At 42.5% G+C, this 16,849-nt stretch overlaps 1 protein-coding gene across 1 annotated transcript in view; it reads left to right on the forward strand.

Moving 5' to 3' along the window:
* The window catches only part of CFAP47 (cilia and flagella associated protein 47), a gene marked incomplete at both ends in the record, with an annotated part of 517,322 nt that overhangs the window by 276,705 nt on the left and 223,768 nt on the right, over positions 1-16,849 (forward strand). Inside the window, 2 exons of the mRNA XM_080652339.1 lie at positions 2,200-2,350; positions 4,067-4,155. Coding sequence (XP_080508465.1) covers positions 2,200-2,350; positions 4,067-4,155 — 240 coding nt within the window. The remainder of the gene's footprint in view (positions 1-2,199; positions 2,351-4,066; positions 4,156-16,849) is intronic.

A 16,849-nucleotide genomic window follows, 5' to 3' on the forward strand; every position in this document is an offset into this window, starting at 1 on the left:
TTCTCTCCTGATGGCCCCTCTGCGACTGTGCCTGTCTTAGGTTGTTCCTTCCCTGAGGAATCTTACCCATCTCTGGCTAACCAGCCATCCTCCGGGGCCAAGCAGGGTGATGTGAGGTTCAGTTCTGTCTCCTTGGTAGCCTATGCCCCCATGGCCTCCACGCCCAGTACCTGCCTTGGGAATCCCCTGGTCTGCTGGTGGGGCCTCAGCACTGATCACATATCTCGGGGAACTCAGGTTTCTTCTCCAGGGAGGGCCCAGCTCACACGATTGGGCGAGAGACAGATCCATGATACCAGCCACCACGAGGCTTCAAGCTCAGCATGAACAGAAAGCTCAGGCAATAGCTGAGGGTAATTGGATTGTGAGAAGAGGGTCCCTCTTGGCACAAAAGGCAAGAGGGGCCAATATAGAATGCTCAAGTGCCTTCCCAACGCCTTAATTCCTTCTGAAAGGGATTATATCCTTTCATGTCCTTTTTTTTTTTAATTGCTGTCAAACATTCCAAGAATTAGTTTATTTTATATATTGGCTATAGTTAATGCTGCAATGAACATGGGGGGGGGGCATATATCTATTTAAATGAGTGTTTTGGAATTCTTCAGTTAAATATCCAGAAGTGGACTTTCTGGGTCATATGGTAGCTCTAGTTTTAATTTTTTGATAAACCTACATAATGTTTTCCATAGTGGATAAACCAATTTGAAATCCTAGCAATAGTGGATGAGTGTTCGCTTTTCTCTACATCCTCACTAATGCTTTTATTTGTTGATTTATTGATTATACCCATTCTGAAAATTATGAGGTGATATCTTATTGTGGCTTTAATTTGCATTTCCCTGATGCTTAGTGATATTGAGCATCTTTTCATGTTTGTTGATAAGGGGTTTATATAAAAACTAGGGGCCCAGTGCATGAATTTGTGCACCTTGAAAGGAACTGTGGGCTGTGAGGCTGTGGTGGGCACTGGGTCTTGGCCCATCCTCCGTGCCCCTGCCTGGACCCTCCCACTGCAGCCTCTGGTCCCCTGTCTGCTGGCAGCCCTGCTCCTGCCGCCGCCACTCCCACACACTGACAGCGCTGACCCTGTTCGCACCTGATGACAGTGCAGAGCAATTGGGGCCAGTGCCAGCAGCATGCAAGTGGAGTCAGCACCATCAGCAAGTGCTAGTGGCAGCTGCTGCTCGATTGTCCCTCAGGAGCAGGGGGAGGTGGGGAAGCCCTCAGGGATTATTGGGGCCAGCAGCTGCTCCTCACACCAGCTAATGGCGCTGATCAATTGGGAGTGGTGCCAAGCACTGGAAGTGGGTGTGAGTGGCAGCTCTAGCTGCGGGTGCGAGTGGGGCTGGCACTGGCAGTGGCTGCAAGTGTCTGCTCCAGTGCCAGCAGTGGGTGTGAGTGGAGGCTGCCAGCTCCGATCACCTCTCAGGAGCTGGGGGAGGTGGAGAAGCCCTGAGGGGCGATTGGGGCTGGCAGCCATCACTGGCACCCACTGATGGCACCGAGAAATCAGGGCCGGCGCCCGGTGCAGTCAGTAGGTGTGAGTGGCGATTCTGGTGCCGTCAGCGGGTGCGAGCAGGGCCGGTGACGTCAGCAGGTGCAAGTCCTGGGCAGGACCACGGCACATGAGAGCAAATAATTTTTAGTAACCACCGAAGCTCACCCCAATGACAGCGATTGGCGCCCCACCTTGGTCTGGTGCCCCCGCTCACCTGCTCCACCATCCTGCCACAGCTGATGCCTGCCATGTTCCTTGCTCTACTGCCTGCTGTCAATGCCTGCCATGTTCCACATGTGCCCCTGGTGGTCAGCACATGTCATAACAACTGGTTGTTCGGTTGTTCCGCCGTTCAGTCGTTCCACCATTTGGTCTATTTGCATAGTGGCCTTTTATTATATAGGATATATAAGGAAATCATATAACTCAACACCAAAAAGAACAAATAATCTGGTGAAAAATATGTGCAGAGGACCTGAATAGACACTTCTCCAAAGAGGACACAGGGATGGATCAAGATGTTTTAACTGATAACAATAACTAGATTGTAGGCTTCCTGAGATCAGCAATAGTCTTGAATTTTATTCTAGAAATTATTATATTGCAGAGTGTAGGCACTGGGCACATGGTCTTCACTGAACAGATGGTTGTTAGTTGTCTTCTTTCAATAAAATATTTTTCTTTTATCTTTTATTAAATAGAGATGAAATCCAGATTACTGTGAAATTCAACAGTCGCTTCCTCCATCCTGCCAAAGCTTCACTGATATTAATTTCAATACCTAATATGGCAGTGGGAGGCACTACAATGATTTTTGCTCTTAAGGGTGAAGTCCGCAAATTTAATCCCACGGTAAGTAAATTTTACCTATTTTGTATGTGTTTGCTTCTCTTTTCATGCCATTGAGCATCCCAAGCATAGGTCTTTTTCCTGGGCCTGTGTCTGCTTTTATTTGAATTAAGGCTTGGGGGTTTACACAGCAACAAAAATTCTTTAATTTCTCTTGAGTGTCCTGTGTATTAAAAGCATTATAAAGATAATGCTAAGGCTGGCATTTATTGAGAAGTGATGATGTTCCAGAGGGAGAAGGATTTTAAAATTTTCTGTAACATAAATGTGACATTGCAATGATTGACTTTTTATAGTCAGTATTCTAGCTAAATATTATGTCCCACTATGGACATATGGAAAAGAAAGAGTAAATTTGCTATTGTGCCAGATTTCCATATGGAATATAAAGAATTTTAGGTGTGCAGTGGCATGAGTAGGAAGTAAGTAGAATGACTCTAATGATGGTCAGTTTTGTAAGGAGAGCATTAAGATGTTCACATGGGCAGACTGCTTATTAGATAACTAGAGGCCCGATGCATGAAGATTCATGCAAGAATGGGCCTTCCTTCCCCTGGCTGCCGGCAGCACCTTTGCTCTGGCCAGAGCCGCCCTTCCACTCTGGCCCAGAGCTGCCTTTCTGCCTTCCCACGCTGCCCAGAGGCCTGGAGCAGCTGGGGTGGTGCAGAACGCCTGCGTCATCACCATGGCGATGACGCAAGTGTCCCGCCCCGCCCCCAGCCGCTCAGCGCCTGTGTATGCAAATTAACCCGCCAGCTTTGTTGGATTTATTTGCATACTCACTCCTGATTGGCTGGTGGGCATTGTGAAGGTACGGTCAATTAGCATGTTAATCTTTTTTTAGGTAGATGACACCCAGAGTAGGAAGCAGGCATTTGATTGTCACTGAGATATGTATTATGGTCTTCTGGTTTTCTCCTGAATAATGAACTGCCAATCCTTTCACACAAATTTTATAAAACAAAATGTTGCTTTGCCACATGTATCTAAGAGACATGGATGGTTTTAGCCTGCCATTAACATGGCTACAGGGCAGAAACGCTGACACTTGAAATTCATGTGGTCTCTGTTTACTGCTCCATCTGAATACTCATGGTCTTAGTTACCAGGAGGTACAGCAGGTAATAATGGAGAATTAAAAGAAGGTACGAACACCATCAGTCTGAAAATATAGAATTCCTAGAATCTTTTCTTCTATGGAAAGCCATTGGGTAATTTGCATTATAAATTTTATGTTTGTACTTTTATTATGTTAAAAATATGTCAGTGTAAGCCACCATATTATAAATGCAGGCAAGTCACACTCACACACATACACAGATAGGTATTCATACACTCACACACCTGTGTGCATACTCACACACACACATGCCTCTTCTTTATGTCATGTTATTAGGTATATATAATTAATTAATTTGCAAATGCTCAGTCATTAATAAAAATATTTTAAGGAAATACGTTTGGGAGATAATATTGTGACAGTTCAGTTGTAGCAAAGTACTGTTGGTCAGTGATGAAGTAAAATATGAAATATGTTTTTATTTCTTCCCACTCAGATTTTTTCAGTGCAATGTTTCTGGAAAAAAGGGAATTATATATATTAATATAATTGTAATATTTGAATGAACAGGTTTTTAGATGCTTTAAGCTTTTATTTTATGATTCAGGTTATCCTTTTTTTGTTCTTAACATTTAGTATGTCTTTATTTTTTACTTTAGAAAATTATCAGATGCAAAAGCCCATGTTATACATGGAAAGAAATCACTGTGAATGTTAAAAATCCCTTCCATACTGCTGGCGACTTCAAGTAAGTTATTGTTTTAGTGTAATTTCATTACAGTTAACTATATCCAATCTTAATGGAAATACATAATTTTCTTCAACATGAACAATTTGGAGGATAATTTTTTTTGTATTTACATTGCTATAAATTTATAATCATCAGATAAAATGGAACAACTAATAAAGTAAATCAATTTTCCTTGAAATGCTATTTTATCTATATAAAACCAATACTGATTATATCACATTTGTTAATTTTGTGTATGTCTTATTTTTTTGAGATCTTTCAATTTTAAAAATTTTATAATTAACAGATTTTTTATTTCTAAATTTATTTCACCTGTTAATTTCCAAAAGAGAAATACCTATTCAAGCAAAAAATTCATTTTTACTTAAAGCATCATTATTGATTAAAACTATACATCAGGTGTGCATTTGTGCATCTAGAGATTTAACAACAATAGCAACAACATACACTGAGTGGCCAGATTATTATGATCTCTGAATGCATAATAATCTGACCACTCAGTGTATATATCCTCATATATTTACATATTGTGGGAGAAGATGGAGAATGATACCTTATGTACTGCTTAAGTTACGAAATCTCTTTCCATCTGCTTTAGAAATCAGATCCTCATAACAGTATTTATGTTGAGACCATAAGTTGTATGCATGCTTAATACTGTTTGATAATTTTCACTTTTTAAAATCACTGTATGTCTAGGCTTTTGGAAGTATCTTCTTAACAATATCATTTATTGTTGACAGAACAAAAATTCTTTTGTTGAACAGTTATTGGTGAATTTATGGTTCTCAAGTTCTCTGAGGAAGAATTATATTTACTATAATTTTATTAAATGTTATATTACAATATAAGGCACAAAAAATGTCAGAAAATGTAACATTAATCCAGTATTAGTATTTTCCCTCAAATGAACCAAATGGCTGACTGCAGTTCTTTAGAGGAAATCAGGATCAAACATATTAAGCATTGCATTCTAATGGTAGAGTTGAAAGAAAATCTCAAAGTTTCAGGAATTGGTAGAATATTATACTTGTACTAGAGGCCCGGTGCACAAAATTTGTGCATGGTAGGGGGGGGTGTCCCCTCAGCCCAGCCTGCACCCTCTCCAATCTGGAACCCCTTTGGGGATGTCTAACTTCTGGTTTAGGCCCAATTCCAGGGATCGGTCCTGAACCGGCAGTCAGACATCCCTCTCACAATCCTGGACCACTGGCTCCTAATTGCTCATCTGCCTGCCTGCCTAATTGCCCCTAACTACCCCCCACTGGCCTGATCGCCCCTCACTGCCTCTGTGTGCCGGCCTGATTGCCCCTAACTGCCCCCCCTGCTGGCCTGGTCAACCCTAACTATACCCCGCGGCCGGCCAGGTCGCCCCTAACTGCTCCCCCCGCCAGCCTGATCACCCCTTACTGCCCCACCTGCTGGCCTGCTATCCCCCAACTTCCCCCCCTTCCGCCTGGTCACCCTTCATGGCCCCCCCGCGAGCATGGTTGCCCCACGCAGCATGCTGTTCAGTCGTTTGGTTGTCCCTCACTAACTGCCCCGCTGGCCTGGTTATAGGCAGCCATCTTGTGAGGGCATGAGGGTTAATTTTCATATTACCTCTTTATTACATAGGATGTTTCTAAAAAATCATAATATTTTATTGTTACTTTATGGTTGATCTCAGATCACATTAAAATTGTTCCTTCTTGTGTAGGGTGCATGGTTTGGAAGAAGACAAGATTGTTAGTTGGTGTAATTTGACTACTTACCCTTTGTATAAATGTGGCCCTTAAACTTAGGCAAAAATTGAAAACTCAAAATTTAAAAACCAATCATAACATTTGAAAAATCAATATTTTATAGTAGGCATATATGATTTAAAAATCTTATCTAATAAAAGAGAAACATGCAAATTGACCATCACTCTGCTACACCCACCAGCCAATCAGGAGCAAGTATGCAAATTAACTCAACAAAGATGGTGGCGGCCACGGAGGTGGAGCGAGCAGGAGGCTTGGGTTGCCTCCGGAGATGGAGGAAGCCAAGCTTCCCACCCGCCCTGGCTGGCCCTGGCCTCTGCTCAAGGCTACAAAGTTTCAATTATAGAAGATAAATAAATCCCAGATACCTGCTTCCAGCTGGCCCTGACCTCTGCTCAAGGAGGCGTTGAAAAAAAAATAAAAAAAGGAGAGCTTGGGTTGCCAGGGGGTGTGGCCAGCCTGCCAACAGCCAACAGCCCCTCACCCAGGCTTGTCAGGCACCCCAGTGTGGACCCCCACCCTGAAGTGGTGTGGCCAGCCTGAAAACAGCCCTCAGCCCCTCACCCAGGCTGGCCACACCCCCATGGCCCAATCCCTGTAAATGGGCAGTCGAACATCCCTCGAGGGGTCCCAGATTGTAAAGGGTGCGGGCTGGGCTGAGGAACACCCCCCCATGCACGAATTTCGTGCACCGGGCCTCTAGTTTTAAATAATAAAATACATAAGAAAGGAAATTTTATGTCAATTAATTCATATAGACTTATTAAAATTTATGTTTTTTTGTTGAAAGTATGACATATCTCCCTTCCCTCCCCCAGTGACCCTATTTTCTCCACTCCCTACCCCACCCCAGGTCTTCAACACACTATTGTCTGAGTCCATGGATTTTGCATATATGCATATAAGTTATTTGGTTAATCTCTTCCAGTCCCCCTTTATCTATGAGAATCATCATTCTGCTGTATTCTTCCATGTCTCTGGAACTATTTTGCTTATTAATTAACTTTTTTCATTAGATTCCACATATAAGTGAGATCATGAGACATTCATCTTTCTCTAGCTTATTTTGCTTAGCATATTACATTCCAAGTCTCTCCATGTTATATCAAAGGATAAAAGATCCTTCTTTTTTACAGCTGCATAGTATTCCATTGTGTAAATATACCACAGCTTTTTATCCACTCATCTACTGATGTGCACTCGGGCTATTTCCAGATCTTAGGTATTGTAATTAATGCAGCTATGAACATAGGGGTGCATATATTCTTTATGATTGGTGTTTCAGGATTCTAAAGATATATTCCTAGAAGTGAGTTCACTGGATTTAAACGCAAGTTCCATTTTTAATTTTTTGAGGAAACTCCACACTGTTTTCCATACTGGTTGTACCAGTTTGCATTCCCACCAGCAGTGTACTAGTGTTCCTTTTTCTCCACATCCTCACCAGCACTTGTTGTTTGTTGATTTATTGATGGTAGACATTCTGGTAAGTGCTGTTTTAATTTGCATCTCTCTGATGATTAGTGACATTCAGCATTTTCTCATATCTCTTGGCCATCTGTATGTCCTCTTTGGAGAAGTGTGTATTCAGCTCCTTTGCCAATTTTTTTAAAATTGGATTGTTTGTCTTCCTTTTGTTCAGCTGTATCAGTACTCTATTTTGGAAATTAACCCCTTATCAGATACATCATTGTGAAATATATTCTCCCATACAGTGGATTCCATTTTCATTTTGATGCTGGTTTCTTTTGCTGTACAGAAGTTTTTCAGTTTGATATAGTCCCATGTGCTTATTTTTCCTTTGTTTCTCTTGTTCGTTTAGACGATGTATTGGTAAACATATTGCTACAAGGTATGTCTGAGATTTTGCTGCCTGTACTTTCTTCTAGGATTTTTATGGTTTCATGACTCACATTTAAGTCTTTTAACCATTTTGAGTTTATTTTTGTGTATGGTGTAAGTTGGTGGTCTAGTTTCATTTTTTTGCATATATCTGTCCAATTTTCCCAGCACCATTTATTGAAGAGACTGTTTTTCCTCCATTGTATGCTCTTGCCTCCTTTGTCAAATATTAATTGAGCATAATGGCTTGGATCAATTTCTGGGGTCTCTGTTCTGTTCCACTGATATCTATGCCTGTTCTTATGCCAGTACCAGGCTGTTTTGGTTACAGTGACTTTGTAATATAGCTTGATACCCAGTATTGTTATCACTCCACCTTTGATCTTCTTTTTCAAGATTTCTGCAGCTATTTGGGATCTTTTTTGGTTCCATATAAATGCTTGGAGTATTTTTTCTAGATCTGTGAAATATGTCCTTGATATTTTAATAGGGATAGTGTTGAATCTATAGATTGCTTTGGGTAGTATAGACATTTTTCTGTTGTTAATTCTACCAATCCATGAATGCAGTATATTCTCCATTTGTTTATATCTTCTTCTGTCTCTTTTTTCAAAGTTCTGTAGTTTTAAGAGTTCAAGTATTTTACCTCCTTGGTTAAGTTTACTCCTAAGTATCTTAATTTTTTTGTTGGAGTGGTAAATGTTTTTTTCTTCTTCTCTTTTTCAGAGTTCATTATTGGTGTATAAAAATGCCATCAATTTCCGGGTGTTAATTTTGAATCCTGATCCATTGCAGACTTCATTGATTAAATCTAGTAATTTTGGAGGAGTCTTTAGGGTTTTATATGTAAAACTAGAGGCTCGGTGCACAAAAGCTGTGCACGGGGGTGGGGAGTGTGTATCCCTCAGCCCAGCCTGAACCCTCTCCAATCTGGGACCCCTCAAGGGATGTCCGACTGCCAATTTAGGCCTAATCCTGGTGGGGTCAACAAGGCAATCACAATCCTAGACTGTTGGCTCCCAACTGCTCTCCTTCCTGCCTGCCTGATTGCCCCTAACCGCTTCTGCTTGCCACCCTGATCAACCCCTAAACACTCCCCTGCCAGCCTGATTGACACCTAACTGCTCCCCTGCTGCCCTACCTTGCCAGCCTGGTCACCCCCAACTGCCCTCCCCTGCTGGCCCAGTCACCCCTAACTGCCCTCCCTTGCCAGCCTGCTCAGCCCTAACTGCCCTCCCCTGCTGGCCTGGTTGCCCCCAACTGTCCACCCCTGCAGGCCTGGTTGCCCCTAACTGCCCTCTCCTGCAGGCCTTGTACCTCCCAATGGCCCTCCCCTGCAGACCTGGTCCCCCACCAACTTCCCTCCCCTGCTGGCCTGGTCCTCCCCAACTGCCCTCCCCTGCCAGCCCGGTCACCCCTAACTTCCCTCCCTTGCCTGCCTGGTCGCCCCCAACTGCCCTCCCCTGGAGGCCTAGTACCCACCAACTGCCATCCCCTGCAGGCCTGTGTCCCCCCAAACTGCCCTCCCTTGCAGGCCTGGTCCCTCCCAACTGCCTTCCCCTGCTGGCCTTATCACCCACCCCCAACTGCCCTCCCCTGCAGGAATGGGTCCCCCCCAACTGCCTTCCCCTGCAGGCCTAGTCCCCCCCCAACTGCCATCCCCTGGAGGCCTGGTTGCCCCCAACTGTCTTCCCCTGCAGGACTGTGTCCCCCCCTACTGTCCTACCCTGCAGGCCTGTTCGCCCCCAACTGCCCTCCTCTGCAGGCCTGGTCCCTCCCAACTGCCTTCCCCTGCTGACCTGATCGCCAGCCCCCAACTGCCCTCCCCTGCAGGCCTGGTCTCCCCCAACTGCCCTCCCCTGCAAGCCTGGGTCCCCCAAAAATGTCCTCCCCTGCAGGCCTGGTTGCCTCCAACTGCCCTCCTCTGATGACCCAGTCACCCCTAACTGCCCTCTCCTACAGGCCTAATTGCCCCCAACTGCCCTCCTGTGCAGGCCTGGTACCTCCCAACTGCCTTCCCCTGCTGGCCTGATCGCCCGCCCACAACAACTGCCCTCCCCTGCTGGCCATCTTGTGGTGGCCATGTTTTGTCCACATGAGGACGGCCATCTTGTGTGTTGGAGTGATGGTAAATCTGCATATCACTTCTTTATTATATAGGATAGAGGCCTGGTGCACGGGTGGGGGCCAGCTGGTTTGCCCTGAAGGGTGTCCCAGATCAGGGTGGGAGTTCCTTTGGGGCGTGGGGTGGCCTAGGCAAGGAGACTGTGGTGGTTTGCAGACCGGCCACGCCCCCCGGCGACCCAAGCAGAGGCCCTGGTATCTGGGATTTATTTATCTTCTACAATTGAAACTTTGTAGCCTGGAGCGGAGCCAAGCCTTCTGCTTGCTCCGTGGCGGCAGCCATTTCTGTTGGGTTTTATTTATCTTCTATAATTGAAACTTTGTAGCCTTAAGCGGAGGCCAAGACAGGCCAGGGCTGCAGAAGCTTGGCTTCCTCCATCACTGGGGAAACCCAAGCCTCCCCCCTGCTCCCTCTGTGGACACAGTCATCTTGGTTGGGATTAATTTGCATACTCGCTCCTGATTGGCTGTTGGGCGTGTCTGCTGGGCGTGGCTTGTGGGTGTAGCGGAGTGATGGTTAATTTGCATATTACTCTTTTATTAGATAGGCTATCATGTCATCTGGGAATAATGACAGTTTTACTTCCTTTTTCCTATTTGGATACCTTTTATGTTTTCTTCTTTTTTATAAACTTATTTTTTTAAATATATTTTTATTGATTTCAGAAAGGAATGCAGAGGGAGCGAGAGAAAGAAACATAATGATGAGAGAGAATCATTGATTGGCTGTTTCCTGCTTGCCCCCTATTGGGGCTACAGCCCGGAACCCAGGCATGTGCCCTTGACTAGAATCGAAACCGGGACCACTCTATCCTCTGAGCCAAGCCAGCTAGGGCTATGCTTTCTTGTTTTCTGATTGCTATGGCTAAGAATTTCAGTACTATCCTATATAATAAAGAGGTAATATGCAAATTGACCATCATGTCCTTGCACAAGTTGACCACCCCCATGTGGTCACAAGATGGCCACCCCATGTGGTCACAAGATGGCCGCCCCGTGTAGTTACAAGATGGCCATGCCCATGTGGTACAAGAGGGCCGCTCCCATGTCATCACAAGATGTCTGCCCCCATGTGGTCACAAGATGGCCACCCCCACATGGTCATAAGATGGCCGCACCCATGTGGTCACAAGATGGCCGCCCCCATGTCATCAGAAGATTGTCGCCCCATGTCATCACAAGATGGCCGCCAGGGGAGGGCAGTTGGGGGCAAGCAGGCCAGCAGGGGAGGGCAGTTGGGTGCGACCTGGCTGTCAGGGGAGGGCAGTTAGGGGTGACTGGGGCAGCGGGGGAGGGCAGTTGGGGGTGATCAGACTGGCAGGCAGAAGCAGTTAAGGGCCAATCAGTCAGTCAGGCAGGCTAGTGGTTGGGAGCCAGAAATCCCAGATTGTGAGAGGAATGTCCAACTGCCAGTTTAGGCCCGATCCCATAGGAATCCCAGATTGGAGAGGATGCAGACTGGGCTGAGGGACACTCCCCCCACTGGGCCTCAAGTCTATAATATAAAAGGATAATATGCTCATTACACCTGGCGTCCTTCCAGATGACCTTCCAGATGAACCCAGGGCTTTGAGGGAAGCCCAGGTCCGGGATGCCAGAGGGAAGTCAGTGCTGGCAGCCGGGGGAAAGAAGGCCTACTCTTGCACAAATTTTGTGCATTGGGTTCCTAATCTTGAATGAGAGTAGTGAAAGAGGACAATCCTGTCTTGTTATTGTTCTTCAGGGAAATGGTTTTAGTTTTTGCCCATAATGTATCATGTTGGCTGCAGGTTTCTCATATATGGCCTTTATTATATTGAAGTATGATCCCTCTATTCCCACTTCCTGAGAGTTTTTGTCAAAAATGGGTGTTGGAGCCCTAGCTGGTTTGGCTCAGTGGATACAGCATCTGCCTGTTGACTGAATGGTCCATGTTCGATTCTGGTGAAGGGCATATACCTGGGTTGCAGGCTCGATCCCCAGTAGGGAGTGTGCAGGAGGCATCCTATCAATGATTCTCTCTCAGCATTGATGTTTCTATTTCTCTCCCCCTCTCCCTTCCTCTCTGAAATCAATAAAACTATATATATATATTTTAAAATGAGTGTTGGAGTTTGTCGATTGCTTTTTTTGCATCTATTGATATCATCATGTGATTTTTCTCTTCCAATTTGTTTATATGAAGTATCATATTTATTGATTTGCAAATATTGTACCAGTCTTGCATTCCTGGAATAACTCCTACTTGGTCATGGTGTATGATATTTTTAATATATTGCTACATATGATTTGCTAATATTTTGTTGAGGATATTAGCATCTATATTCATCAAGAATATTGGCCTGTAATTATCTTTCTTTGTAATATTTTTTATCTAGTTTTAGAATTAGAATAATGCTGGCCTTGCAAAAAGAGTTTGGAAGTGTTCCTTCCTCTTGGATTTCTTGGAATAGTTTGAGGAGTATAGTTGTTAATTCTTCTTTGAATATTTGGTAAAACTCCCTTGTGAAGCTTTCCAGACCAGGGCTTTTGTTTGTTGTGAATTTTTGGATTACTGCTTCAGTTTCATCAGGTTTTATCAGTATTTCAGGTTCTCTGATTCTTCCTGAATCAGTTTTGGAAGGTTGTATTTTTCTAGGAATTTGTCTATTTTGTCCAGGTTGTCCAACTTGTTGGCATATGGTTGTTTATAGTATTCCCTCAAAATCCTTTGTATTTCTGTGGTGGCCATTGTTACTTCACCTCTTTCATTTCTGATTTTATTTACTTGGGTTCTCTCTCCTGTTTCTTGATGAGTCTGGCTAAATGTTCATCAATTTTGTTTATTTTTTCAAAGATTCAGCTCTTGGTTTCATTGATCTTTTTTGTTTTTTTGTTTTTTTTTTTGTTGTTGTTGTTGTTTTGTTTTGTTTTAGTTTTTAGTTTCTATGTCATTTATTTCTACTTTAATCGTTATTATTTCCTTCCTTCTACTTACTCTGGGCTTTTCTTGTTGTTCTCTTTCTAGTTCTTTAAGTTTCAGGGTTATATAGTTTATTAGAAGTGTTTTGTTTTGTTTTGTTTTGTTTTTTGAGATAGGCCTGTAGTGCTATGAATGTCCCTCTCAGGACTGCTTTCACTGTTTTCCATAGGTTTTGGGTTGTGTGTTTATTTTCATTTGTTTCCAGGATTTTTTTTTTTTAAATTTACTCCTTGATCTCTTTGGTAACCCATTCATTGTTTGATATGATTTCAATCATATCAAGGATGCTTGATATGATTTCAATCTTTCTGAACTTGTAGAGACTTAGTTTGTTTCCTAACATGTGGTCTCTCTTTTAAAATGTCCCATGTGTACTTGACAAGAATGTATATTTTCTATCTTTGAGGTGAAATGTTCTGTTAGTATCAATTAAATCTATCTGATCTAATGTGTCACTTACAGTTGCTGTTTTATTGGTAATTTTTTGTCTGAAGATCTTGCTAGTGATGTCAGTGGTATGTTAAAGTCCCCTACTATGACTATATAGCTCTCAATCTCTCCCTCAAGGTACTCCAGACTTTTTTTTTGATTGGTTGCTCCTGTATTGGGTGCATATATGATTGCTAGAGTTATATCCTCTTTTTGTATTGATCCCTTTAGTTGTATGAAGTGGCCTTGATTATCTCTTTTTATGGACTTCATTTGAAGTCTATTTTGTCAGATATTAGTATTATTGGTCCAGGCTCTTTTTTCCACTTCCATTTGCATGGGAAATTTTTTTTCCATCCCTTCACTCTCATCCTGTGTGAGTCTTTTGTTCTGAGGTGGGTCTCTTGTAGACAGTTTATATATGGGTCATGTTTTCTTATCTATTCAGCTACCCTATGTCTTTTGATTGGAGCATTTAATCCATTTCCATTTAAGATTATTATTAGTAGGTACTTCTTTATTGCCATTTTTATTATATGTGCCTGTATTCCTATCTATCTATCTATCTATCTATCTATCTATCTATCTATCTATAATCTATCTATCTATCATCTATCTATCATCTATTTATTTTTCTTACAGCAGTCCCTTTAGCATGTTGTGCAGTGTTGGTTTGGTAGTAATAAACTCCTTTAACGTTCTTTGTCTTCGAAGCTCGTGATTTCACCTTCAGTTTTGAATGATAGTCTTGCTGGATAGAGTAGTCCTGGATTCAGTCCCTTGCTTTATATTACTTTGTATGCTTCATGCCACTCCCTTCTGGCCCGAAGTATTTCCATTGAGAAATCCACTGACATTCTAAAGGAAGCTCCCTTTTTGGTTCCTTTCTATCTCTGGTAGCCTTTAAGATTCTTTCTTTGCCTTTAATGTTTGCCATTTTATGTATAGAGACCTTTTTATTTTATAAATAATCCTGTATAATAAGAGGGTAATATGCAAATTGACCCTAACGGCGGAACAAACTGTTGCTATGATGCACACTGACCACCAAGGGGCAGACGCTCAATGCAGGAACTGCCCCCTGGTGGTCAGTGCGCTTTCACAGGGGGAGCTCCACTCAGCCACAAGCCGGGCTGACAGCTGCAAGTACAGCGGCAGTGTCGGGAGCCTCTCCTACCTCCTTGCCAGTGCTAAGGATGTCCGACTGCGGCTTAGGCCCAATCCCCCAGGGAGCAGGCCTAAGCTGGCAGGTGGACATCCCCTGAGGGGTCTGGGACTGCGAGAGGGAACAGGCTGGGCTGAAGGACCCCCCAAGTGCACGAATTTTCATGCACCGTGCCTTTTGTATAATAATAAAGGGACATAATTTTAAATATTACACTTCCAAAATGATCAGTATTTAGTTCTTATTAATAATATAATATTATAAGTTTTTTAAAATAAAATTCAAGTTTTTATATATTTTCCCCAAAATTATATGTTGCACAGTTACTAGGTGTGCTCATTTTTAATGAAAATTTAACATTACTTTAAAAAATATGTTTTTATTGATTTTAGAGAGAGGGTAAGGGAGAGGAATAGAGAGATAGAATCATTGATGAGAGAGAACTTTGATTGGCTGCCTCCTGCATGCCCCCTACTATTGATTGAGCCTGCAACTGGCCATATGCCCTGACACGGAATCAAACCAGTGATCTCTTAGTTCATGGGTCGATGCTCAATTACTGAACCACTCTGTGCGGCAATTTTTGCCATTTTAGGAGTTGGTATATTTACTCTACTTTATCTAATTTGCTAGCACAAAAATTTTCTTAGTGCTCCTCTTTTTTTTTTTTTTTTTTTTCTAAAAAGTCAATAGTGATGGCCCTGCTTTATTTCCTTATTTTAGCCATTTGATTCTTTTCTCCTTTGTTCTTAATGGGTCTAAGTACAAGTTTGTAAATGTAATCCATCTTTTCAAAGAACCTTCTTCTGGTTTCCTTGATATTCTCTATTTTTTTTTTTTAATCCTCACCAAAGGATATTTTTCCATTGATTTTTAGAGAGTGGAAGAAACAGGGAAAGACAGAGAGAAATATCGATGTGAGAGAAACACATCGATTGGTTGCCTCCTGCATGAGCCCCGAGCAGGGCCCGGGCCAGGGAGGAGCCTATAGCCAAAGTACGTGCCCTTGACTGGAATTTAACCCAGGACCCTTTGGTCCGTAGGCTGATGTTCTATCCACTGAGCAAAACTGGCTAGGGCTTTTTCTTTATCTTAAAAAAATCTTTATTGATGTCTTATTGATACAAAAAAACAACAACCTTGAACATGCTTAATGTATACAATATGATGAGTTTGGACATATGCATATAACTATGATACTGTCATCACAATCAAGGTAATAAATATATACCCATAACTTCCAAAAATTTCTTTGTGGGGTTTTTGTGTGTGTGTGTGGTGAGAATGCTTAACATGAGATTTAATCTCTTAGCAAATGTTTAAGTGTATAATACTATGTTTTTAACTACAGACACTATTTGTATAACATATCTCTGGTACTTTATTTATCTTGCATTACAAACTGTATACAACTTCCATTTAATCTTCCACCCTGTCCCTAGTAACTACCATTCTATTCTCTGCTTTATGAGTTTGACTATTTTACATTCCTCATATAAATGGAATCATACAATATTTGTCCTTCTGAGACTGGCTTAGCTCACTTAGTACCCAAGATTCATCCCAGTAGTCACATGTTGCATAATATTCTTCTTTTCTAAGGATGAATAATATTACACTGTAATTATTCACACACACCATCACATTTCCCTTATCTATTCATCTGTTGATGGGCATTTGGGTTGTTTGGATTGTTTCCATATCTTGGCTAATGTGAATAATGCTATAGTGAACATGAGAGTGAAGATATCTCACTGAGGTCCTGATTTCAATTCCTTTGTATAAATATCAAAAGTGGGATTGCTGTATCTTATGGCATTTCTATTTTTAATTTTTTGAGGAACCTCCATACTGTTTTCTATAATAGCTGTACTATTTTACATTCCTACCAATAGCATATCAACATGTGTTATCTCTAATTCTTTTTTTATAATAGTCATTTAAGCAGATAGGAGGTGATATTTAATTACAGTTTGATTTGCATTTCCTGATAATTAGGGATGTTACCTAAGACCTTTTTATATACCTGTTGGTAATCTGTATGTATTCTTTATATATATATATATATATATATATATATATATATATATATAGAGAGAGAGAGAGAGAGAGAGAGAGAGAGAGAGAGAGAGAGAGAGGCCTAGGTGGTCCTCGTGCCCTCACACAACACCCTCACATCAACACAAGATGGCCGCCCTCACGCCGCCACAAGATGGCCGGTACTAGATGGTCAGCAGGGGAGGGCAGTTGGGAGTAATCGGGGCAGCAGGGGAGGGCAGTTGTTGATGATTGGGCAGGCAGGGGAGGGCAGTTGGGGGCTATTGGGCTGGCACGGGAGCAGTTAGGTGTCAATCAGGCTGGCAGGGGAGCAGTTAGGGGGCAATCAGGCTAGCAGGCAGAAGTGGCTAGGGGCAATCAGGCAGGCAGGCAGGTGAGTGGTTAGGA

The sequence above is a fragment of the Plecotus auritus genome, assembly GCF_963455305.1.
Source record: "Plecotus auritus genome assembly, chromosome: X".
NCBI classification, from domain to species: Eukaryota; Metazoa; Chordata; class Mammalia; order Chiroptera; family Vespertilionidae; genus Plecotus; species Plecotus auritus.